The sequence below is a fragment of the Equus quagga genome, chromosome 11 (assembly GCF_021613505.1).
Source record: "Equus quagga isolate Etosha38 chromosome 11, UCLA_HA_Equagga_1.0, whole genome shotgun sequence".
Taxonomy (NCBI): domain Eukaryota; kingdom Metazoa; phylum Chordata; class Mammalia; order Perissodactyla; family Equidae; genus Equus; species Equus quagga.
In genome coordinates this window covers 26537454-26564665 of record NC_060277.1, presented here as the reverse complement: position 1 = coordinate 26564665, position 27212 = coordinate 26537454, and the positions used below count along the sequence as shown (strand labels likewise).

Sequence of the window (27212 nt, the reverse complement as noted above, 5' to 3'; positions counted from 1 at the left end):
GGCTTTATTATACTCTGGTGGATAGGTAAGATCTTTCAAGCCAGAAAGTCAAGGACTTTCGGGAAAGGGACAAGATTTACTCGCCCGTAATCTTTAGTAGCATCTTACACATCACTAACCTAATGTTGTAGGTCCTGTGATCTCTATCGCTACCTCAGTAATTCCGTTTGAAAATTGAGGTGGCACAGCCACCTTGTTATTTCAGGAAAGGTGGTTAAGCACATCCGGATCAACACTCTGTCTGAGGTGCTAAGTGGGGAGGTTAAGTAGTGCCTATAGACGCTGCTTAGGAAACAAGGGGGAATGGCTTCAGATGTACCAACTAAATGATTTAAAGCTTTCTGATAGATCAAGCACCTTGAAATCACAAAAATCCTTAAATCTGTACCAAATCAGGCTGTGGGATTAGTGTGAGTTTGGAATATCAATCTAGGTAATGACAAAGACTTCTAACTTACTAAAACCACATTCAGCATCTACGAGAGGTCTCTCTCTCAAAAAATACAATTTTGGAAAACCCATGCCTCTCAACTGTTTTTTATGACAAGGAAAGAGGCTTCCCTTCAGATCTACTTAAAACTGTTTCAGTAGACTAAACAGGCTCCTCTGTGGGGACAGAAGGCTCTGCCCTCTACATAAAGGCATATAAGCACTCCCTGTGCACAGGTGGCTCCTGATACCACAAACTGGGAGCAATAATTGAATCCAGCTATCCTGCAGTGCAGAGCATTTACCCACAGAACCAGCCTGGTGGGCATTTTTCGTTAGCTTTCTAGACTAAGATTCACAAGGTTACCCCAACTGAATTTGTTTCAACCCAGGGAGTGCAGGGCATTGAGGATGTAACCATTTGATTAAAAATATACTCGGGGGGAAATAACAGGAGCAAAGGTGCAGTCCAATATGCCTTATAAATTAGAAGAACAGAATATAGGCACAAACATCTGGCGTATCTTGGGTTTTCCTGAATTCAACAGTAGTTCAACAGGTATTTACCGGATACCTAGTACGTGCCAGCACTGTGTTAGGCCCTCAGGAGATAATGGTGAGCAAACCAGACACGATTCCAGGCCTACAACAATGACCTGGTGTTCATTAAGTATCCAAGTCTGCCTTAGCTTCCTGATAAATGTTAGATATTTTGTAGACATGTAATTTTTTAGGGGCCAGTAATTCAAAGTGGTAAATTTAAGAATGTGAGAGACTGCCCCACTAAATATGATTGTTATGAACTAAACAATTTAACATTTTAAATATAAAATTAGAAACCGAAGAGCAACAAGCTAGGAATATATGATTTGAAGAAAAACAGAGCGATTTACAACTGCCTAGAGGACTGAATTCAAACAGTATCAATAGGGGCCGGCCCAGTGGTGAAGCGGTTAAGTTTGCACGCTCTGCTTCGGTGGCCCGGGTCTCGCCAGTTTGGATCCCAGGTGCGGACATGGCACCTCTTGTCAAGCCATGCCGTGGCAGGCATCCCACATATAAAGTAGAAGAAGATGAGCACGGATGTTAGCTCAGGGCCAGTCTTCCTCAGCAACAAAAAGGAGGATTGACAGCGGATGTAAGCTCAGGGCTAATCTTCCTCAAAAAAACAAAAACCAAAAACCAAAAACCAAAAACCAAAACAGTATCAATAGTATTTGGGCTAACAACTGAGAGGGTGGCATATTTTATGATGTCATAAAGAGGCTTATCATTTATATCATTTAATAATTTTATTCATGATCCACAAGAGAATAGAGATTATGATCATTAAATCTGTTGATGCCATTGAGGTGTGTGGGATTGCTAACACCTCAGAGAACAAGAATCTAATTTTAAAATAACATTAAGAAATTAGAAGAACAGATCATCAAAGCAAGATGATAGTCACTGGGGACAAATGCAAAATAATATATTCAGAGACTTACGGAGGAAAAAAACTAGCTTGATGACAGGGAATGAATGCATGTCCAGAGGGCAACTGTTTTGAGAGAGGACTTGAGGGCTCATAATAAGGCACAACTCTGGTTCAGCAGACTAACTGCCGCTTGTGTGATTGGAATTTATTTTTGGTTAAAAGTTTCACATGGTACAAAAGCCTCTCTGCTTTATTATAGACGGAAATTGAGCAGTGATTATTTTTCCATCATTAATAATTGTATTTTGAAGGAGATTTAGAATCAAAGCCAAAGTTGCAAAATCTGACTTTAGGAAATTAATCGTTTTGAAAAGCAGATTGAACAAAATATAGTCATTATTGCTGCAAGGAAAAACACTTGTCTGAAATGTGATTGCCAAAAGAAAAATAAATGGTTTTATCTGATTTTTAAGGAAACGAGGAGGGGAGGATTTCAAACTTTCATACGGCGGCTCTGGCAGCGTCTCCGGCAGCGACCCCGTGCTGTGGGCAGGCCATCAGCCCAGCGCCTGCAGCGTGTGCTCAGTGCACTAGCTCTCCATTTCCTCAGCTGTCCTCCAGCACCTCAAACACTCCTTGAGGCCAAGCCTAAAAATTCACAGTGTAAAAAATCACATTTTCCAACTGCATTTCTGCCTATTGCCAAAGAAGCAAGCAATTCTTTAGGAGCCGAGAATTAAATTCTGGTTATGTCACTAAAAACATGACTTCGGGCAAGTTATTTTTCAGTCTCATAACCAGCTCAGGTCATAATCTGGAAAAGTTCCAATTCAAATCAGAGTCTACACTTTTAAAACAGAAATCTTTATGCCTTTATTTACATTTTTACGTGTTGTCTTCCAGTCTTTATCAAGCATATAAAGTTTTACATAGTTGCACCCATATCATAATGGTATTTGGATTTTTTTCTTTAAACTCTCTATAAATATCTCATCCATTTGGACCAGAAGTCCTTTATGGAAAAAGATGGGAGAAGAGAATGTCAATGCTTCTACACGGTCTCCATAATTATCACTAAAGCAGAAATGCTAAATGTTAAGACACCTTCAAGAAGTTAGAGGAAATGAGAGACTTAGTGCATACAGTGATGCTGTATGGAATATTTTACCAAAGGAGCTAATGTAAAGTCTCAGGGTAGGAGAGGCAGCATCTGCCCAAGAAAGGCGTACAGGGAAGAGAAAACACAGCAACATCTGGTCTCTAAATGTGCCAACGTGAAAAGCTCAGAGCCAGTTAGCTAGGGTTACGGGAAAGAACGAGCACACAAAAAGAAGAAAAAAAAGTCTGGCTTTGTCAGTAAAGAAAGGACAATAATATTTATAGAAAATTTTCTATACTCAAGGTTCAAAAAAGTTGAAGTTTGGACTCAATATGCAGTAAAATGGTTGAAGCAATCTATGTATAATAAAAGAGCAGAAATGGCTAAAAGGACAAACCTTGGAAAGGAGAATCATGACATGAGAGGAAAGACTCTTTTTTTTCTTCTTAAAGGCAAGTGATGGTATGAGATCATGCAAATGCAAATGTCTGTGGACAGCACTGTTTGCTGGTGGGAAGAGAATTTTAATGTGCACCCTATGCAAATGCGTTTTATAATAAAACAAAATGTGCAAGGCCTTCTGAGGGCCGGGGGGGGGAAGAAAAGAGCAGCAGCTCCAGACACCGAGCCTGAGAGGCATGGGAGGACAGGCCGAGGAGTGGGCCATCGCAACCCTGAGCTAATTCCAGGGGAGAGCGCATGGCAAATGCCCACTCCCCACAAAAATCGCTCTTACATTTGACTGAGAACTGGAAGCCTAATGAATTAACACCTGCAAAGTCTTTCTTTATTGAGTGCTTAACCTTGAGCAATTCTCTGTGCTTAGACTGAACCTCAGTAAGAAGACATTAAAAAAACTCAACTCTCTGTTCTGTACTGAGTCATGGGGAAAATTATATGAACTGCACAGTAAAGATGGAGATGAATAAAAAGAGAGCTCCTATAAACCAGTTCGAGTCTTTGTGTCAAAATTAGCATGAACGTCAAAGCCCATTTAAGGCCCAGGCCCGGGCACTTGTGAAAGAATGAGCAGGAGGCCGACTTGCAGTGCTGAGAGAGTCTGGTTTTGACCAAGTGATATTTAGTCAGATCTGTATATCTGAAGCAATTATTAAAAAGACTTTGGGAAAAAGTCTCTGTCTCTGTGATGGAGATATTTAAGCCAGCCATTTTGAAAGTGTTAAAAAATTAAAATTGTGGGAAGCCGAACCATAGGTGCCATGTTTTGCCTGAAGTGGTAGAAATACCATCTGCCTCGGTCTTTCAGCAGCATGCGTATTTCAAGTAGCAGGAGGCTAAGCTGCAGGCATACGCTCAGCTCCAGCTGGGGAAAATACACAGACGTTTGTAGATGTTTTTCTAACCAAGGGTAGTCAACATACTCGTTTTCTTTCAGACGTATATATTAGTTACCATAGCAAACCAAGCGTGAATGTGGCCCGAGAAGCTTCTCCACTGGTCCCCCACATGCCCGTGAGTTTCTACTGTTCAATAGGTGGCGCTCTTCCCTCCAGCACGGCGCTCAGTCAGCTGTGCTTAACCTTGGGGCCGGGAGCCTGGGGAACATGGACTAGCCTGCGAGATGCACAGCCAGGCTGCAGACCAACTGCTGTAATTTAGAGTCCCATAGCACTGTGCCTATGAGCAAAACTGTTAGCACCAGTTTTTTGGTCACAATTCACTTCCGGTGACTACATTCTGTTAATAAAACTTTTCCTGCAGTTTTAACTAGATAAGATGTTCCCTGTTCTGCCATTTTAGAAGCTACTAGGTAGAATCACTTGATAAACGGCTTCCATCCTTGCCCAGTCCCCAGGTGGACAGGTTTCAGTAGTGGGTAGAGTGCTCCTGTGCTGGTGTTAACCACTTACAGAGGTGAGAGAGAGCTAATGAATTAACAGTTGTCGAGGGGCTGGCCAGGTTGCATAGTGGTTAAGTTTGGGCACTCTGCTTCGGTGCCCAGGGTTCACTGGTTTGGATCCCAGGTGCGGACCTAAGAACAGTTTATCAAGCGATGCTGTGGCAGGCATCCCACATACAAAGTAGAGGAAGATGGGCATGGATGTTAGCTCAGGGCCAGTCTTCCTCAGCAAAAAAGAGGAGGACTGGCAGTGGATGTTAGCTCAGGGCTAATCTTCCTCAATGAAAAAGAAAAAAGTTGTCGAGTGCTTTGATATCTTGAGATGAGAGGCATTGCAGCAGTGTAAAGTATTCATATCCAGGTTCTATCACAACAAGAACTCAATTAAAAAGTAATTCAATTTCTTATCTGAGTGTTTGAGGCCAGACCACTGTTTTGCTGAATGTGACAGACATTCTCGAGATCCAGCTGAGACTGATTTTGAAATGATCACCTCTTGTGCCCTCTCCCCTACTTCGTTGCCATTCTGAAACTTGACAAAATTTGAAAGATGGCATATAAAGCCACAGAGCACATGGCCAAAATAATTTTCTGTGGTTCTTGAAATCTGATTTTTCAGATAAAATTTGGCTCTTGAGTAAATACTCACCACTTAGAAATGAAGAAATTTCCACCAACAAATAAATTTCATGATAGTCTCCAGAAACGGCTGGTGAGTTTTTTTTTTTTTAATTAATGTTATGATAGATTACAACCTTGTGAGATTTCAGTTGTACATTATTGTTAGTCATGTTGTGGGTACACTTCTTCCCCCTTTGTGCCCTCCCCCCACCCCCCCTTTTCCCTGGTAACCACCGATCAGATCTCCTTGTCAATATGTTAACTTCCACCTATGAGTGGAGTCATATAGAGATCGTCTTTCTCTGACTGGCTTATTTCGATTAACATAATACCCTCGAGGTCCATCCACGTTGCTGCGAATGGGCCAATTTTGTCTTTTTTTATGGCTGAGTAGTATTCCATTGTGTATATATACCATATCTTCTTTATCCAATCATCAGTTTCTGGGCATATGGGTTGGTTCCACGTCTTGGCTATTGTAAATAATGCTGCGATGAACATAGGGGTGGCAAGGGACTCTTGGGATTTCTGATTTCAGGTTCTTAGGATAGATACCCAGTAATGGGATGGCTGGGTCATAGGGTATTTCTATTTTTAACTTTTTGAGAAATCTCCATACTGTTTTCCATAGTGGCTGTACCAGTTTGCATTCCCACCAACAGTGTATGAGGGTTCCTTTTTCTCCACAACCTCTCCAACATTTGTTGCTCTTGGTTTTGGATGTTTTTGCCAATCTAACGGGTGTAAGGTGATATCTTAGTGTAGTTTTGATTTGCATTTCCCTGATGATTAGCGATGATGAACATCTTTTCATGTGTCTATTGGCCATATTTATAGCTTCTTTTGAGAAATAACTGTTCATGTCCTCTGCCCATTTTTTGATTGGGTTGTTTGTTGTTTTGTTGTTAAGCCGTGTGAGTTCTTTGTATATTATGGAGATTAACCCTTTGTCGGATAAGTGGCTTGTAAATATTTTTTCCCAATTAGTGAGCCGTTTTTTTTGTTTCAATCCTGTTTTCCCTTGCCTTGAAGAAGCTCTTTAGTCTGATGAAGTCCCATTTGTTTATTCTTTCTATTGTTTCCCTCACCTGAGGAGTTATAGTGTCCAAAAAGATTCTTTTGAAACTGATGTCAAAGAGTGTACTGCCTATATTCTCTTCCAAAAGACTTATTGTCTCAGGCCTAATCTTTAGGTCTTTGATCCATTTTGAGTTTATTTTGGTGTGTGGTGAAAAAGAATGGTCAATTTTCAATCTTTTGCATGTGGCTGTCCAGTTTTCCCAGCACCATTTGTTGAAGAGACTTTCTTTTCTCCATTGTAGGCCCTCTGCTCCTTTGTCGAAGATTAGCTGTCCATAGATGTGTGGTTTTATCTCTGGGCTTTCAATTCTGTTCCATTGATCTGTGGACCTGTTTTTGCACCAGTACCATGCTGTTTTGATCACTGTAGCTTTGTAGTATGTTTTGAAATCGGGGATTGTGATTCCGCCAGCTTTGTTTTTCTTGCTCAGGATTGCTTTAGCAATTTGCGGTCTTTTGTTGCCCCATATGAATTTTAGGATTCTTTGTTCAATTTCTGTGAAGAATGTTCTTGGGATTCTGATTGGGATAGCATTGAATCTGTAGATTGCTTTAGGTAGTATGGACATTTTAACTATGTTTATTCTTCCAATCCATGTGCATGGAATGTCTTTCCATCTCTTTATGTCGTCGTCAATTTCTTTCAAGAAAGTCTTGTAGTTTTCATTGTATAGATCCTTCACTTCCTTGGTTAAGTTTATCCCAAGGTATTTTATTCTTTTCGTTGCGATTGTGAATGGGATTGAGTTCTTGAGTTCTTTTTCTGTTAGTTCATTGTTAGTGTATAGAAATGCTACGATTTATGTATGTTGATTTTATACCCTGCTGCTTTGCTGTAGTTGTTGATTATTTCTAATAGTTTTTCTATGGATTCTTTGGGGTTTTCTATATATAAGATCATGTCATCTGCAAACAGCGAGAGTTTTACTTCTTCATTACCTATTTGGATTCCTTTTCTTTCTTTCTCCTGCCGAATTGCTCTGGCCAACACCTCCAGTACTATGTTGAATAGGAGTGGTGAAAGTGGGCACCCTTGTCTTGTTCCTGTCCTCAGAGGGATGGCTTTCAGTTTTTGTCCATTGAGTATGATGTTGGCTGTGGGTGTGTCATATATGGCCTTTATTATGTTGAGGTACTTTCCTTCTATACCCATTTTGTTGAGGGTTTTTATCATAAATGGGTGTTGGATCTTGTCGAATGCTTTCTCTGCATCTATTGAGATGATCATGTGGTTTTTGTTTTTCATTTTGTTGATGTAGTGTATCACGTTGATTGACTTGTGGATGTTGAACCATCCCTGTGTCCCTGGTATAAATCCCACTTGATCATGGTGTATAATCTTTTTGATGTATTGCTGTATTCGGTTTGCCAGAATTTTGTTGAGGATTTTTGCATGTATGTTCATCAGTGATATTGGCCTGTAGTTCTCCTTCTTTGTGTTGTCCTTGTCAGGTTTGGGGATCAGAGTGATGTTGGCTTCATAGAATGTGTTAGGGAGTACTCCATCTTCCTCAATTTTCTGGAATAGTTTGAGAAGAATAGGTATTAAGTCTTCTTTGAATGTTTGGTAGAATTCTCCAGAGAAGCCGTCTGGTCCTGGGCTCTTATTTTTGGGGAGGTTTTTGATTACCGTTTCTATTTCCTTACTTGTGATTGGCCTATTCAGAGTCTCCATTTCTTCCTGATTCAGTTTGGGGAGGTTGTAGGAGTCTAGGAAGTTGTCCATTTCTTCCAGGTTGTTCAATTTGTTGGCATATAGTTTTTCATAGTATTCTCTTATGATCCCTTGTATTTCATTGGTATCTGTTGTGATTTATCCTCTCTCATTCCTAATTTTATTTATTTGAGATTTCTCTCTTCTTTTCTTGGTGAGTCTGGCTAAAGGTTTGTCGATTTTGTTAATTTTTTCGAAGAACCAACTCTTTGTTTCATTGATCCTTTCTGCGGTCTTTTTTGTTTCAATATCATTTATTTCTGCTCTTATTTTTATTATTTCCCTCCTTCTACTGACTCTGGGCTTTGTTTGTTCTTCTTTTTCTAGTTCTGTTAAGTGTCGTTTGAGGTTGCTTATGTGAGCTTTTTCTTGTTTAGTGAGGTAAGCCTGTATTGCAATGAATTTCCCTCTTAGGACTGCTTTTGCTGCATCCCAAATGATTTGGTATGTCGTGTTCTCATTTTCATTTGTCTCCAGATAATATTTGATTTCTTCTTTAATTTCTTCAATAATCCATTGTTTGTTCAGAAGCGTGTTGTTTAGTCTCCACATGTTTGCACCTTTCTCTGCTTTTTTCTTGTAGTTGATTTCTAGTTTCATAGCATTATGATCAGAAAAGATGCTTGATATTATTTCAACTCTCTTGTATTTATTGATGTTTGCTTTGTTTCCCAAAATATGGTCAATCCTTGAGAATGTTCCATGTGCACTTGAGAAGAATGTATAACCTGCTGTTTTTGGATGAAGTGTTCTATATATATCTATTAAGTCCATCTGGTCTAATTTTTCATTTAATTCTATTATTTCCTTGTTGATTTTCTGTCTGGATGTTCTGTCCATTGGTGTTAATGGTGTGTTGAGGTCCCCTACTATTATTGTATTGTTGTTGATGTCTTCTTTTAGTTCTGTTAAGAGTTGCTTTACAAATTTTGGTGCTCCTGTGTTGGGTGCGTATATATTTATAAGTGTTATGTCTTCTTGGTGGAGAGTCCCTTTTATCATTATATACTGTCCCTCTTTGTCTTTCTTTATTTGTTTTGCTTTGAAGTCTACCTTGTCTGATATTAGTATAGTGACACCTGCTTTCTTTTGTTCATTATTAGCTTGGAGTATTGTTCTCCATCCCTTCACTCTGAGTCTGTGTTTGTCTTTGGGGCTGAGGTGTGTTTCCTGGAGGCAGCATATTGTTGGGTCTTGTTCTTTGATCCATCCTGCCACTCTGTGTCTTTTGATTGGGGAGTTCAATCCATTTACATTTAGAGTGATTATTGAGATGTGGGGGCCTACCACTACCATTTTATGTCTTGTTTTCTGGTTTTCTTCAATTTCCTTTGTTTCTCATCCCATGGTTTAATCTGTTCTGATGAAGAGCTGCTACTCTCTGTTGTTGTGCTTCTACTTATCTCCTCTGCTCTTGGTTTTGTAGCCCCTTTCCTTTTTTTGATTTTTCAGGAATGAGGGTTTTCCTGAGGATTTCCTGAAGAGGTGGTTTTGTGGCAATGAACTCCCTTAATTTTTGTTTATCTGGGAAAGTTTTTATTTCTCCATCATATTTGAAGGATATTTTCGCTGGCTAGAGAATTCTCGGCTGTAGGTTTTTGTCCTTCAGATTTTTGAATATATCATTCCACTCTCTTCTAGCCTGTAAAGTTTCTGCTGAGAAATCTGCTGATAGCCGATGGGGGTTCCTTTGTAGGTTAGTTTCTTTTGCCTGGCTGTCCTTAGTATTTTCTCCTTGTCGTTGACTTTTGCTAGCTTCACTACTATATGCCGTGGGCTTGGTCTTCTTGCATTGATAAAGTTTGGAGATCTATTGGCTTCTGTCACCTGAAGATCCATCTCTCTCACCAGATTTGGGAAGTTCTCAGCCATTATTTCTTTGAATAGGCTTTCTGCCCCTTTCTCCTTCTCTTCTCCCTCTGGTATACCTATAATCCTTATGTTGCATCTCCTAATTGTGTCTGATAATTCTCGGAGAGTTTCTTCATTTCTTTTTAGTCTTACTTCTCTCTCCTCCTCTGCCTGCAGCATTTCTATATTCCCATCTTCCAAATTGCTAATTCTTTCCTCCATATTATCAGCCCTACTGTTCAGTGCATCTAGATTTTTCTTAATCTCCTCTATTGTGTTCTTCATTTCCAGTATTTCTGTTTGGTTCTTCTTTATCGTATCAAACTCTTTTGTGACATAGCTCCTGAACTCGTTGAGTTGTCTATCTGAATTCTCTCTTAACTCATTGAGTATTTTAATGATGGCTGTTTTGAAGTCATCATCATTTAGGTTATATATTTCATTTTCTTTGGGATTGTTGTCTGTGTATTTGTTATTTTCCTTCTGTTCTGGAGACTTAAGGTATTTTTTCATATTGCTTGATGTTGTAGATTTGTGCCTCCGCATAGAGATAGAGATTAGTTGCTCCTTCCACTTGTTTCTGCTGGTGTGGTGGGGGAGCAGCTGTTTATACTGCACCAACCAGGAACCCCATCCTCAGTTGCTAACTGGGCCTGGGCCCCTCCTCGTAGTCACAGTGGTCCTTTGGATTCCCTCTTCTGCCATGGGGGCTGTCATGGGGGGGCTTCAGGCTGCTGGTGCCTACTGTTGCAGCCCACCTAGACGTGCTCCCTCCTTGGGGTCTCCAACGGTGTTATGGGCTTTTCCAGTGGCCAGGGGTAGGATCACTTATATTTGCCACTCCGTCACTGTCAGCACCCACAAAATTTCACTTGTCCACTATGGGTCGCAGTAGAGCTATTGGCATCTTCTACAGTCTGTGGTTAGCTCACCTAGCTATGCTACTTTTGTCCCGGGGTCTTCCAGCCTTGTGGCTGCCGGATGGGTGCTCTCTACTAGTGCTGTGCAGAGGCTTTCGCTGAGGCTGCTGTGAGTCTGTAGGGTTTCCCCATAGGCTACGGAGACGGGTCGCTGGAACTCCACCCTGCCCCAGTCCTGTTCCCCAGGAACTCGGGGAGCCCTTTGCCCTGACTGGGGGATAGCCGGAGATCCTGATTCCAGTGGTAGCTGGTCAGCTGCTGTCCAGCCTGATATTCTCCTCTCCGGGACCCTCCTGGTGTTGTGGATGCTGGGCATAGCCCCTCCGCTAATGGCAGACAGAGAGTTTTGTCTGCTGCCTGGGCGGAACTCTGGAGCTTCCCCCCTGGGCCGCGGAGCCGGCCTCTGGAGCTCCAGCCAGCCCCAGTCCTTTCCGAGATCTCCGGCAATCCCTTGCCCCACGGGGTGGGCAATGGCAGCTGGGGGTCGCCGCACCCTCTGGGATTCTCTCCGGGACTTTCCCGGAGTTGTGGATGCTGGGCGTGGCCCCTCCGCTAATGGCAGACACAGAGTTTTGTCTGCTGCCTGGGCGGAACTCTGGAGCTTCCCCCGCTGGGCCGCGGAGCCGCCCAGCCCTAGTCCTCTCCGAGATCTCCAGCAATCCCTTGCCCGGCCGTGCAGGCAGTGGCAGCTGGGGGGCTGCCACGCCCTCTGTGATTCTCTCTGGGACCCTCCGGGTGCTGTGGACACCAGGAGGGATCTCCCCGCCAATGGCGGGGCGAGACTCTCCCCACGGGCTCAGGTGTGTAACTCTAGAGTTTCCTTCTGTGTTTAGGAGTAATTGTGGGGGGTTTAGGTAGGGTTCTGGTCACCTGTTTCCACCGTCACTCCTCTGGTGTGTGCTCGCTCCTGCCCTAGGTGTGTGTTGATCTTCTGGGGGCGTCCGTTGGAAGAAAGCCGCTTGCAGGTACTAGGCTGTTCGGTCGGGGTTGGAGAGTTTTCACCTATCTCCACCTCCTCCCAGAGGGAAGTCCGTCCACCTTCCGATGTATAGTCGCGTGGGTCTCTCAGACGTCCTGAGATGCTATCTGGATATCCTTTGTTAAGCAATGAGTGTCCAAATAATTGTAGACTCGAAGGGGGAGAGACAAAGAGGACTACTCACGGCGCCACCTTGGATCTTCTCCGGCTGGTGAGTTTTTTAAATGTAGTTTTACAGAAAAATCTACCAGAGGAGCCCTAAGCTGCTAAGCACGATGCTTGCATTGGTCAGCATGGGCACCATGACCATACTACAGGCCCATGATACACTGAATAAGGGACAATATTGCAAGCTGTACCCTGCAGACATCTCCCTGATACTTGGTAGGGATGGTTATAATCTTTTTCCCCATGTTACTTGGGTTTAGGTCTATGTAAGGATGATAGGTCTGGATTAATTGCCTAGATCAAGTTATGCCCTTAAATATCAGAATAGCACCACATATTCCAGAGGGGTTTCTGTTTACTGGCATGAGAAATATCATCTCTAGCACTTGGTGAGGCAAGCTTTGGGCTACTGAACATTGGGATGGACTGTGTTATACAGTCAGTATACTCTTAAAATGGCTAATTGGAGTCTGCAATCCTCAATTCCAGACCACTCACAGCCTCTTGCATTTCTCCTAGCATAACACTAATGCAACACTCTTCCACACCCATTTACCAAGCACTCCTATGTGTAAGCCTGTGCCGGGTACTGACGATGTAGCCACGAACAAGGCCATCAAGGGCCCTGCAGTCAGAGGCTCTTACATTCCAGTGGAAGAAGAAGGAAACAAGTAACTAAATAAAAATAATAATTTTAGATTATGATAAATGTTAACATTTTCATAGAAGAAAAAAAGTAGAGCAAAGGGAGAGTGGCCACTTTAGATATGGAGATGTGAGTCAAGGAAGGTGCGATGGAAGACCTGCGTCAGTCGTGTTCACAGTGGTAGTTAGCGCCAGCACAGGGCCTTGCACATATGACATATCAAACACTTAGTGGTTGGGTGGATGAACGGATGAAGGAATGAATCTGGACCTCAGGAGTACACAACATAAGAATGTTCCCCCCACCCATAAAACAAAGAATGTCTCCTCTCAAATTTGGGCCTAAAGAGTCGAATAGCACTCTTCTAAACTGCTCATTTTGTACTACGGAAACTGAGGGAAGACCAAAGAGGTTAAATGACTCACATCAGATTCTGCAGTGAGTTGGTGACAGAGCCATTTCTTGATCCAGGGGAGTTTCCCTAATCCAGCCTGGGGAACCAGTGAGGACTTCCTTCAGAAGATGATCCTAAATTAAGCCTTACAGGAGGAGTAGGGGTAGCCAGATAAAGGGGAAGGGCATTCCAAGCAAAGAGGACAGCATGTGTCAAGGCATGGAGAATAGACACAGTAAGTGTTATGTAATCTGGTGCTGCTGGAGCACAGGGTGCGAGGAGAAGAAGCTGGAGAGTCCCTCTAGGGAGTGAGACTACACAGTGCTTTATATGAAATCTAGTAAACCTTGAATTGCCTTTGAATGTTGTCATGGAGCCAATGAAGGGTTTTAAGCTGGAGTGTGAAACTGTCAGATTTGTGGTTTAGACAGACATTCTGACTGGTAATGGATCTGTGAGGACAAAAGAGAAGCACGGAGACCAGTCAGTAGGCTTTCCAGTGGTTCAGATGAAGAGACTCAACATGAGGGAGAAAGAGCGATCAAGAGGAGGGTATGGATTCAAGAAAACGCAGGCTCTAAAGTGGGCATGACTTGGCCATGGAACATAAGGGTGAGGGAGTAGGAGCACTCAAGAGTGACTTCTAAGTTTCTCACGTGGTTGACTGATGGGATGACAGTGCCAAGATCAGGAGAGGGAATAAGTAAAAAGGCTGAGAGATACAACACTAAGAGTGAACCCTAATGTGAACTATGGAACTATGAGTGATAATGATGTGTCAATGAAGGTTCATTGATTGTAACAAATATACCATTCTGGCACAGAATGTTGACAGTGGGGAAGGCTGTGCATGTGTGGGGTTAGGAGGTAATGGGAACTCTCTATACTTTTCACTCAATTTTGCTGTGAACCTAAAACTGCTCTAAAAAATAAAGTCTATTAAAAAAAAAAGACCAAGGATGTCAGGGAAAATGCTGAGCTCAGTTTGACACATTGAGCTTCTTTACCTTGAGAACTCTTTACCTTCTTTATCTTGGGGAGACCCAAGAAGAAATGTCCACAGCCCACGATTGGGTATATGATAAGGCTCAAGCAGACATCTAAGATAGAGTGACAGACATAGAAGTCTTTAGTTTAGAGATGCTCCTATTGATCCAATTTTTCTTGAAGGAGGCAAAAGTTTGTAAGGCAGAGGAAAGGAAGGACTGCACTTCAGGCAAGAAAAAGAGCTAGAACAGAGGCATGGAGCCACGGGCGTGCACCTCGGGGCTGTCAGGAGACACAAGGTTCCGGATCAGCCCTGGAGAGATCACGGTATGGTTCAGTTGTGCTACTGCATGCGGAGCCCTTACAGGTCATATTTCTGCCTCCTCGTCTTTGGAGAGCAGGTGTGCTCACACCCTGGATATTCCTGACTGTTGCATAAATCAGGTGGCTAGCATGTTCCTCTCCTCTAGCCAAGCAGCTGTATGCATCCCACACACGTGCTAAAATGTTCCATTTGTCCTGAGGAGCAAATGGAATGTGACCCAAGAGAGTTCACAGACTCTCACTGGGGCACAGAAATCTGAACTCCTGTGGCAGTTTTTCAACAAGGCTGTGTCAGAATTATCTGTGGAGCCTCTTTTCAAACCCTTCCATCCTGGCCCTTCCCTGCTCCCCCTGCCAGGGGATTTTGATCTGGTGAAAGAGGGTGTGACGCTGCGGTAACCTAGGCATGTGTGTTTTCAAAAGCTCCACAGGTGATCAGAAAACGACCACCTTTAGGAGTCTAATGGGCCCTGTATGTGCTTCCCAGGTATCATGCGATGGTGCTAAAAGCTGTTTTCCATCCATTGGCCAATGGCATCTTTCCAGCAATGGTTACTGATCTTACCCAGTCAAGTGTTTTTTACAGCACTTCCCACAACCTGACATTATATTATGGATCCACTTAGTTATTTATTGGTTATTGATCTCCTCCATGAGACTGTAAATGTCATGAAAGGAAAGACTTGATCTGGTTCACTGTTGTATTCCCAACACCTAACACAGTGTTTGGAATGAAGTAGGCACTTGATAAATAAACTTATCATTGAACAAATCTTACTTTACCTGCTAATGCCTGTTACTTTACAGGGACTGTCCCTCAGCTTTGAATGAGATGATTCTCTTTTGACCTTTCAAATATAAACAAAAACCAAGTACCAAATTGAAATGTATAAGACTGTGTAGTATGTATAAAATCCACCTACCTTAGCATAGTCTAATCTTCCTTTCTCTTGAGCCTAAAATAGAAAAGGGGGAGATTAGTTAGTTCTTTAACAATTACATAGTGCTTCTACAGTTTTTGCCTCTCAAAGAATAAAAGTCAACTCTCTCCCCACTTTCCTCTCCTCTCTATCTCTATAGTGAACTATATAAAACACATAAAACTTTCAAAGATATTGAAAAGTTGCAAGAACAGTGCAATGAGCACACATACACTCGCTGTCTAGGTTTGACAGTGTAGACACCATGACTTCACGCCCCCATACTTCAGCACACATCTTGTAGCATAGGACATCATACATGACCACATAACCACTATCACATTTAAAAAACTAACAATGCCATATCATCCAACATACAACCCATATTCAAGTTTCTCCAATTGTCCCAACAATATTCTTTATACTTTTTTCCCCAAACCAGAATTAATCAATATTCACATATTGCATTTGGTTTTTATGTGTCTGTCCAGCCTTTTAAATCTAGAGAGTCTGTCTTCATTTTTCAAAAAATGAAAATAAAAACTGTTAACATTTTTTGTGAAAATCATCGGCTTTTTGAGGAGATCAGGGAAGCTGTCTTACAAAATGTCTCCCTTTTTGGATCTGTCATATTATTTCTTCATTGTGTCATTTAACTTATCCCTGTTTTGCTTGCCTACTGAAAGTTGGGTCTGAAGAAGCTTGTTTAGATTTAGGTTAAACATTTTTGGCAAGAATACTTTATACGGAAAATTATGTATTTCATGTGGCATCAATTCAGGAGGCACAAAATGTCAGGCTGTCCAACTCTTAGTAATGCTACACATTTGACCACTTGATTAAGGTGGTGGCCATCAGATGGCTCCACTGTAATCACATATTTTCTCCTGTATAATTAGTAAGTAATCTGTGGGGTAAGTTTATTTTTCCACTTCCCTTGGCACAATTTTTATTATGTTGTATTAGGTCAAAAGCCCTCTACCTCCATCAGAGATGAAGACAGGGAAGAAAGGCAGACGCGAAGGAGGCCTCCTGCGTAAGGTTAGATTTTATTTACAAAATATTTTTAGTTATGAAAAAACAATTTAAAATTAACACTCAAAAGTGCTATATATCAAATCTGAACGTAACAGAGACGATCAATGTGTTAGTCTTTGCCGATAGGTCAGCTCAACTTCAGAATAAAACTTCTCCTGTCACCTCTGCACAGAACAACGGCCCTTCCACTTAGGAATAGGTTAGTTTTTGTCTCTGTTCTTTTAAGACTGGCACCTGAGCTAACATCTGTTGCCAATCTTCTTTTTTTTTTCTTCTTCTCCCCAAAGTCGCCCAGCACATAGCTGTATATTCTGGTTGTGCTATGTGGGACGCTGCCTCAGCATGGCCTGATGAGCGGTGCCATGTTCGCACCCAGGAGCTGAACCAGCGAAACCCTGGGTCACCGAAGCAGAGCGCGGGAACTTAACCACTCGGCCAGGGGGCCGGCCCCCTGAATAGGTTAGTTCTTGAGATGATTTTGTTTCCGAGTCCAAAATGACACTATACAGATAATGAACATGGGCAGATTACTTTCATGAGAGAAAAGGAAATGTTTATAATTGGTCCTGACTCTTCTTGCTCCTTTACAATCTTTAAAAAGTTTATCCAAAGATGCCTGCATTTTGTTTTTCTTATTGTCATAATAAGCAACTTAGAACAAGACACTGCTCATGTGTAGCTGTTGGGACCATCACAAATCACTCTAAGTTAAAATTGTGACTTGAATGTTTGAAATGAAACAAAAGTCCCCTGCAACCAGTGTACTATGAAAAAGAAGTTGGGGTTTTCAATCTGCTCTTCAAAGTTTTTTGGGGGGGGTTTAGGATTTTCAGTGAACTAAGTCCTGAGCTGCATTACACCAAGGGGAGTGTGAGTTAGTTCTTAGACAAATTTTAAAACCAGGCTTATTCCTGTCTCTGCTCAGGTATTTTATATTTACTTGTTTTGTCTTTCTGTCTATGGACATCTTTTCCCAAACTAAAGTAGTTTTGTCTACACTGAAAATGCCCCTCCACCCGCTGTAACTTCAGCAGTGGTAGGGAGCCCTGGAGCACCTCTGTATACGGCACTCGTGACTTACCGCTCCTCTGATGCTGTGCAAATGTGAACTGGCTTTGATCCTACGAATAATCCATGGCTTGTGACCAAAATTTCAGCAGCAGCATTTCGCAATATGCTTAGTCTTTAAATTCTCAAACTCCCAGCTGTCTCTTGAATTCACTTTAGCTTAACAGATATTTGACACTGAGGCTGATCCTGTGGTCACAAGTGTCCCACCTTTTCAATTGTTCGTCCTTTTCCTCGTCTCCCGCTGATTAGTATGGATTGCTCAGGCACGGCACTTTCCAAATGCTGCACGAACTGGACGCCCTACAGAATTGTTCCTACTGCCAAACAACTCACTCCCGAAACACGTGCCGTTTCCTCATGACTTTAAATTTTGTTTCCGTTCTAACCAGCTCCTCTTCATTCTAGCTCCTTCAACATCCTCATCTTTCAGCGTTGAACAAGAAGGATATGTTAAAATGTTGAAAGTGGTATTTGTTGAAAGTTAGGAAGTTGAGGAGCTTTTCTATCTTGAGATTGTCAGGTAAAGCACGGAAAACTAGACAATTTACAGGGACTTCGGGTGGACTTTTCCTTTTGGAGGTATTGAGCCATTTCCCAATTTTGTCTCATAAAGAAAATCAACAGCAGTTTCTTCAGGTAGTAAGTGAATATAATGCTGCTTATAGGTAAGGAAATCTAGAGAGGTCATCACAAATTTTTGTAAAACCATTTTTCCCATCACATACTTTGTTTATAAACTAACCATCTTAGGGATATTATTTTGAAGCACTTGTGCTTAATCAATCACAAGCTATTTTCAAACTCTTTCATTTTATTTTGTATTCCTAGCTTGGCCACCACCTTTCACCCAGTAGAGATGTACTTTCTGGGGGCAACGGCAGAGAAACACCACATATGTAAATCCTTATCTGTTCAACATCAGCTCTTAAATCTTTTGGAAGCTGAGAGATTAGAAGCCTGCATAAAATGAGAGCACGCTTACCACAGCCATTACAGCCTGAACAGACTGTAACTATTGATATGCAGCTCACTTGAACATCCTTTTTATTTTGTCACAGTAAACATTCCAGTTCTATGAAACCATTTCATTCTTAACTGCTTTAGCTTGTACATAAAAGGATCATTTATTTTATAAGAAAGTATTACAAATATTTAAATCTTTAGGTATATATTTCCAGCTGCTATGTGGGTTAATATCTACATATGTCATACACACACCTGAAGAGTACATATTCTGATGTAAATTTTTTTTCACAAAAACCTTTTAGAGTTTATAAAAACCTAGCAAATTAGAAACAAATGCAAATGATCATTTAATCCCCCACATAATTAATGCTTCTCATAAACATTATCGATTCTATTTCTTTTTGTAAAACAGTTAATTTGAGAGGGGCCATAGTTTCTGTTTTACCTAATTGTTGCTCATTCATTCAATCATTATCCACTGTGCACCTATCCTATTGTGTGTCAGGTAGCGCTTAGGCACCGGAGACACAGCCATCAACAGAACAAATATAAACTTCTGCCCTCGTGGGACTTACCCTGTAGGGAGTCTTGTTTTAGATAGGCTCTACATACGATCTCCCTCTAGAACTTAAGCTCCATGAGAGTAGGGAAATTTTCTCTCCTGCTCACAACTGTTTTCCATGTCTCAATCAGCTCTGGCTATATATAGTCAATGTTCAGTCATTGTGAATGGTGAATAAATGAATAGATGGATGAGGGCTTTTTCTTTATATGTGTCAGTTATGTGCTGTCTATTCAGGAAACTTACAAAGCAAAGTTCATTTTACTCACTCCTAGTTCCAGGATTGCGGGGTGGTTAGGTCTATTATGTAGTTAATGTAGAGACATTAGCTGGTGCCTTACAAGTAATTTTTACCCATATTGAACGATACTATATTTTCTCTTTATTGCCTAATTTTTATTTATAAGTAGACTAAGGAAGGGAATCTATAGAAAATAAATTCAAACAATTCATGAAAATCCAACAACAAAAGGATAGAACAGAGAAGAATGATGGAGTAGCCTTCTCACAGATGCAGTGGCTTAGCGTAATTAAGTGCCTCAACCTTGAGAGCAGTGTGTTGAAGTGGAAAGAGCCTGGAACGGAAGTCAGGAGACCTCAGGAGATTTTAAGATGCACATCTCAAAGCCTCATGTGTTAAGCAGGCCTTGTCTATGGAAGAAAGCAAGTGGCCTAAGATCTTAACTGTGACTACTCCAAGAGGCACGGTGACCTCCTGGGAAGATGGATCTCCTGGGAGCCAGAAAATATGGTTTCTGGTCCATAATAGGTTAATACCTCCAATAATGTTTAAATTTTTAATTGGGTCTTAATTTTCTTATCTGTAAAATAAGAACATTGGACCAGACCAGATGTTCCCAAATGCGGGGCTCTCACGAATGCTGGGCTGGCTGTATCAGAATCACCTGGGTAGCTTGTTAAAAATGCAGATCCTCAATATCCTAGCCCTGAGATTCTGGTTCATTTGAGGATCACTGGTCTGGACTATGTGTAATGTCCTTGTTAATTTATGCATTTGTATGCATCAGAGTTTACTTTAAAGGCTAGAAGAGAACAAACTCCTTAAGTCTCAAGGAGAATGGAGTGCTGTAACTTTCCCCCCTTTTTCTGACATCTGCCACTTATCATGTATATTTCTAGCAGAGCAAGATATTATTAAAATAACTTTCTCACTGGGGCCCAAAATAGGCTGATATAAAATAAATGCAGACTGTATTTCAACAGCCAGCAGTCCTGAACCTCTTCCTGCCACACTGTTCATCTCCAGAAGACACTGTAAATTCTACCATACACGGCAATTCCCTGAGGGCTTCATTACTAGGGTCTTTAAAAGGGATTCACTCATCTTTTTGCCTCCTGTAGGTGTGCTTCTTGTCAATCCAGGTCATGAGAAAAGAAAGTAATTTTTCCTAGTCTTTAGCAGTTCACAGAGAATGTGTGGTTTGAACCTTGTTTTATCTTAAAAAATGTGAAAATAGACAAGATAGTGTGCCAGTGCTCGTGACACTGGAGGCCTCCTCGGACAGCTATAGTGAGCACTGTAAAACAATATTCGGTACAAAAGCAAAAAAAGCCAGCACTCTGATTGAGAAGATGCGCAGAGGGATTAATTCCAAAGGTTTATATACCAGTCTCTGCAGACCAAAGGCAGATAGATTCCCTGTTGGTAAGTAACGGATGTACAATGTGGTCTTTTACTTTAAGAAACAAATGCTTTTTTATAAGTCAGGTAACAAAGAAGCATTGGATGACATAAATGAACTGTTTCCAATTTCCAGCTACTGTTATCTGGACTTGAAAGCTGGATATGAAGAAACCTCTTTCTAAAAGCAGAAAACTAATATTCCACAGCAGGGAGTCCAGCCATTGCTAGAGACTCATCATCTCTACTTAGCATGTTATTCTTCCCAAATGCTATATTTTGGAATAACAGTCTTTTCTTTTTTTTTTTTTTTTTTAAGATTTTCTTTTTAAACCTTCAAGGAAAACTATCTGTCTCCTCAAACTTTTTAGTTGAAAGAACATAAGGAACACCCATTTGCCCTCCATCTAGATTAATCAATTGCTAAAATTCTGCCATCTTTGCTTTCTCTCTAGATGATCACTTGCTGACCATTTAAGTTGTAGACATTGTGATGCCTCATCCCTGAATACTTTAGCATTTCTCTCCTAAGAACAATGATATTCTCCTACATAACAAGTTTAACATTTACTCTAACAGTTAAGATACAGACCATATTCAAATTTTCCAAGTTCAACCAATAGTCTCCTTTAGAGCTGTTTTTATCTCAGTCCAAGATCAAATTAAAAATCATACATTTCCTTTGGATGTCATGGCTTTTTACTCTCTTCCAATCTACAACAGTCCCTACACCACTACCTTTTCTGTCTTTCATAATACTGGCATTTTTTAGGAATCCAGATCAGTTGCCCTGAAGAAAGTCTGATTGTTTTCTCACAACTAAAGTAAAACATGTTTGGCATGACAGCTACACAGATGATGCTGTATAGTCTTTCTCCATTACATTAGGAGTCACACAGTATGTTTGTCTCATTATTGGTGAAACTAAGTTTGTTCACTGCTTCCCTCTGTATTTAATCAGTAATCTGTAGATGGTTTGAGTCCATATGAATATTCATTTCCCTACTAACCATTCATCCAATGGTCCTAATGGATCATCCACTAATGATTCTGGTTGGAACAAAAGATTACAATGGTGGCTGCAAAAATAATAACATTTTAAAGGTCTTTTGCCTTGGCACTGACAAAAATATCACTGGCTCCTTTAGAGAAAACAAGTCTTACTGAAAATAAATTCTCTGTACATTTGCATTGATATTAAGAGGTGGAGCTTAGTTTATATAAGGGAGGTTTGCTGGGGGACAGAGGAAGGGAGGAAGGACACCTCCATCCTCATCCCAGAATAGTTTGGGTATAATGCATGAGGACTTAAAAAGGCCACAAATCAGAAGTCTACCAGATCTACTAGCCCTGAAGTTGAAGCAGTCCGTTGAGTTTTGGCTTGGTAGGAAAAGCAGGCCTTGTATTGGTGGGCTCTCCAGTGACAGAGCTGGAAGAGAATCAGAATACGAAGGAACAGGGCAGGCTTCTTTGCTATCCTGACCATTCTTGCCTACTAATAAGAGAGCACAGAAGGTATCTGCAAGGAAGTCAACACCATTCAGAACTAGACTGCTCAGGTACCTGATTTTATCATCTCTTTCACCTGGGAAAGCTAATTTTCGGAGGCAAATGTGAATGTCCATGAAATTAACTTTCTCATATTCTCTTCCTGTTATCCAAGTTCAAAATCCTGGTTTTGGCCTCTGACCGCCTCTCCCCAGTACACACCTGACAGCTTCTCCCTATCATCTCAGTTCTCAGGTCCTATACATTTTCTCTGAAATGGGTTTTACATCTCACCTCCTTACCTTCCCATTCTTGTTGCCAACATTCTGATTGGGACTTTTCTCCTGCACTTATCAACAGGTTCCCAAAAACTTCCTAACAGATCTCGTTCTCTCTAGTATCTCCTTGTTCCTTTCGCCCTATATAATGCAGCCAGATATACCTCCCTAAAACACACTTCAGACCTCGACATTACCTGGCTCAAAACTTTTCAATGCCTGCTCCATGACTTCTGAATCAAGTTCATTTTCCACTGGCAAACATCCCAACGTCTTTTTTTCTCAATTGAGCTAAAATTCACATAACATAAAATTTATCATTTTAACCATCTTAAAGGGTATAATTCAGCGGCATTTAGTATATTCACAATGTTGTGCTATTATCACCACTACCTAGTTCCAGAACATTTTTGTCATGTTGTAGCACATATTAATACTTCATTCCTTTTTACGGCCAAGTAATATTTTCTTTATCCATTCATCATTTGATGGACATTGGGTTGTTTCCACTTTTTGGCTATTGCAAATATTGCTGATCTGAACATTCATGTGCATGTTTTTGTCTGAACTAAAGTCTTACAGGCGTTATGTACTATTTCAGAGCAATTCTTCATCTGTCCCTAAATTGCCCCATGTTTTTCACATTCCATCCAAATTATAACACCTTTTTTTCTTTGAATACATTGTATGCTTGCTCATCTGCATCACCTTTTCATGGCTTCTGCCGCCTAGGAAGCCCCTCGTTCCCATCTTTGCTGTCAAGATCTTCTTCTTCAAGGACTCTCTCAGATATCACTTCCTTCAGAAACCCTTTCTTGACCTTCCCAACTGGATGTGAACTCTCTTTCCTTCAAGCTCTCCAAATGGCATCAATTAGTTTTCCTTATATTTGTGTGTTTTTCTTATCCCCTTTTTACAAAGCCCGCAAACCTGCAGGCAATTTACTGCTATATCTCCTGTGGTCGAGCACTTTGTTTCCTTAAGTGCAACAGAAAACTTTAAAAAATACTTTAATTTAGGAGACATCTAGAAATATTTCAGTCTTTGTGCTCTCATATATAGTTCTTTCAAATGCCCACACCATACACCCTCTAGAGTGGAGGATGTTGTCAATGTTACTCCCTTTGAAACAACTCAAAATAACATAAATAATTAGAAGATATCACATGGCATCAGTGAGGACTCTCTGAATGTGCATTTTCTCTTTTGTTTAAGAATATACATGTGTTATATTCATGCACACCAGTCTTGCCTAGCAATCTTTTGAATAAGAGATAATAGTAGGATATCTAGGGACAAACCAGTTATAGCTCAGCATTGGTAATATGTAGTTCACTTAAGGTAGTTTATGGCTAGTTATGACAGTGTCAGAATGTCACAAGCCTAAGTGACATTTCAGTATTTTCAGAAATAGCCAGGAAAATATAATCATAATTCTTATTTCTTCAGGTGACTTATAATGGCAGCTGAAAACTAGAAGGATCATTAAAAATAAAGCTTGCTGACCTGCAGTAGCCCCTGGACTCCCTGAGAGAGTCAGAGCTCTGTGGTTATCTGAAGGATTCTACTTTCTTTTATTAGGAATCAAAATGATAACTAAGTAATGACTTCACCTCCCTAGGGTGAATCACCCATTCACTATCAGTACCGTTACCTGATCATTATTTTTCAGCAGCTACAAATTTAAATTTAAAATTAGGGTAGGGAGGGATCTGTAGAATTTAGTATGGAGACATTGCTCAACAAATATTTTTCAGCTGTTTCAGGTCTGGTCTGGTGCTCTGAACTGACTCTTGTGAAAGGATATGGGGTGTGTGTGTGTGCGCGCACCTATGGGTGTGATGGAAGAGGGCTATTTAATCTTAAGATTTGGGGAGCTGGAGAGGAGGCAGGAAGACCTGATATGAAAAATTCCAGAGGTGCTCTTCCAGGCTTCATAATGATGTTGAACAGGCACTAAGGGTATGTGATCTCCTCCTCCGTTCCTGGTCTAGTCATTAATTCTCACTCTCCCCAGGCAGGAAATCAAAAGGGTAGATGGGACACAAACCTGTCTGAGCAGAGCAGGAAAGTAATTTTACATGTGATAATAAGAAATCATAGGAGATTTCCAACATTGGGAGCAAGACTTTTCTATTTCTCAGTGTCAAAACTAGGATTAAGCTTCTAATAGAGATAAATATTTTTCTTACAGTGCATCTCTTGCCTAAGAGACCTATTTCTTAGATTTATTTGAAAGCTGAAAGGAACCTTAGAAACGATCTAGTTCAATGCCATCATTTTACAGAAAATAGTAACAAGGATGTGAAAGACCATGATTAAAGTTATACAGATGCTAGCGAAGCCCAATCTAGAATCCAGGTCCTCCATGGTCCATTTCTGCTACGCCAGCTTGATTCTTTCTATTTAACAAAAAGGGCTGCTACCAAACAGTTACCCTGTGAAGACCATTCCACACAAAATTTTTGACAAATATTAATTGGATGACTATTCCATGTACGTCACCACGCCAGGTACTATGGATAATTCAAAGGTGAATTCACTATTATTCTTAAGAATCTTGCAATAAAATTCAAAACCGGGGGTGGGGGTGGGGGGGGGGGAAGATTACAAAAATGCAAAGGAGGTAAACACGAAGAATTTGGAAAGAGCACCAGAACTAATTTCAAGATTAACAAGCAACCTCCTTGAGATTCGAGATAGAACGTCCCTCTTAAATGTTATGCAAATTGTGCTCCCTAACTATGACTAGGGGGCATTCACAGAACAAGATCATTATCTTATAGCGCTTAATATAAACATGAATATTATAATTTAGAAGATTAAAATAAATTCAAGTAAGGAGTCTTTAATCTGAAGAATGTTGCCCCCTGCACGACAGAAACTAACTCCTTATTTCTTATTTGTTTCAGATGAATTCATCTTCTCTTCATCAGTGACCCTGTTCATGACTCAGACATGTGGATATAAGGAAAACAGCCTGAAGTCTTGGAGCAAACTACAGCAGCCTGGCAGGGCCTTGAGGGGGGCAGTAAACTGCCCGTCTTTCCTGAAGGATGAGGATTTGGAGATGATCATAGGGGACCTAGGCTGGAGAGCAGGCCATCATCTGCTCACGGACTTCCCCTCGACAGGGTTTACTGACCTCTGGACAAGATCCATTTGATTTACGTGGGTTACTGCCTGCGGCACAGGCTATTGGGAAAGGCTATCCCTTGAATCTAAAATCAAGTTTGGGATGATCATTCGGGAACATTTCACCAGCTGTTTAGGAAATCCTGGACTCTCATGTTGCCTACATTTACAACTTTGTATGCCTGCAAAGAAACTAAGAGTTAAATATGTCCCTTTCCTGTGAAGCTTCTTTAAAATTCACATCTCTGCTTCTCTTTCATGTATGTGGATAAATATGAATAGCCGAGGGAGAGTTGGTAGCTTTCATTTAACATATTTAGCTGGATCTTTTCAACCGAAATGTAAATCTGCAATGTATTCTAATGTAACCCAATTAGAGTTACTAACACCATCTGTATAGATATTTTTGGTTCAGCTGTCGAAAAACACACAAATACACCCTAGTAATACAATATTCAATAGCTGTGTGATATTTCATTGTACTATACGTCATTTATCCCTTTTCTATTTTTAAATGGATTGATTTTAATTTTTTTTCCTTTTTGAATTAATATTTTACTACTTATTTCCACATTAAGTCTGTGCCCACATCTCTGAGATTTTTTTCTTGGGATAGATTGTTAGAAGCGGAATTACTATAGAAAGTATATAAATTTTTACACTAAAAGTCTTGAAATAAAAACAAATACATGTATAGTATTTAAGAAGCCAAATAATACAAGACTTGTAACAAAACAACCTAGCATTCTCCAGACCCTGTCTGTCCTGTGTCCCTCTCTTTGGCTGTTTCTTCTGCTGTTTATCTTCAAATATTGTTCTCTCTTGATTTTTAAATTTTATACATTATCTATTGATCCTACCATGAAAGGAATAATCACATTTCTTACATGACCAAACATCATTTTCTCTACTCTCCTCGTGCTGATTACACTTTTTGGTTTAAATCAATATTCAGTATTTACGTTTTTATGCTACATAAATGTTATTCTCTAAGCCATGCAGAATATTATGATTACATTTCCCTTCTTATATAAATTTTTCACTATAGCTAATAGCTGCCTCATTTTATTTCATATATTTAATGTGGCTGTTTAAAATGTGGGCCCCAAATTCTTTGAAACTCTTCCCATTGATAGGTGAGGTCTACAGCTCCTCCCCTTGATTTTGGGTGGGCTTGTGACTATTTTGATAGGAGACCATGGAAATGACTGTATGACCTCGGAGGCTGGTTATAAAAAAAGATGCAGCCTCTGCCTTGTTTGCTGGAACACTTGCGTTTGGCTTTCTGAGCCAGCAAGTAAAAAGTCCAACTATTCTGAGGCTGCCATGCTGTTAGGAAGCCAAACTCAATGGAGGGTCCATGTAAGCACTCCGGTTAGTCAGCAGCCTGGTTTTCTCGATAGCTCAGCCCGGGCACCAGGTGTGAGTGGAGCTTCCAGAGGAAACCAGTCCCCAGCATCCCTGAGTCACCTCCAGTCTCTAGGTCTTTCTAGCTGAGGCCCCAGACACAATGGAGCAGTCATGCCCTGTGCGCTGCCCACATTCCTGACCCACAGAATCCATGAAAGTGATAAAATGGTTATTTTAAGCAGCTAAGTTTTGGGGTAATTTGTTATGCAGCA

General features: G+C 40.8%; 1 protein-coding gene across 3 annotated transcripts in view; it reads right to left on the bottom strand.

The window, feature by feature from the left end:
• The window catches only part of PDSS2 (decaprenyl diphosphate synthase subunit 2), a 269150-nt gene that overhangs the window by 24992 nt on the left and 216946 nt on the right, over positions 1-27212 (bottom strand). For 2 of the 3 annotated variants that reach the window (XM_046677266.1, XM_046677267.1), the window contains exon 7: positions 15414-15446. In XM_046677266.1, the coding sequence (XP_046533222.1) occupies positions 15414-15446 (33 nt within the window). Of the gene's footprint in view, positions 1-1778; positions 2495-15413; positions 15447-27212 lie in introns of those variants that run through there. The other variant, XM_046677268.1, reaches the window with a different exon arrangement.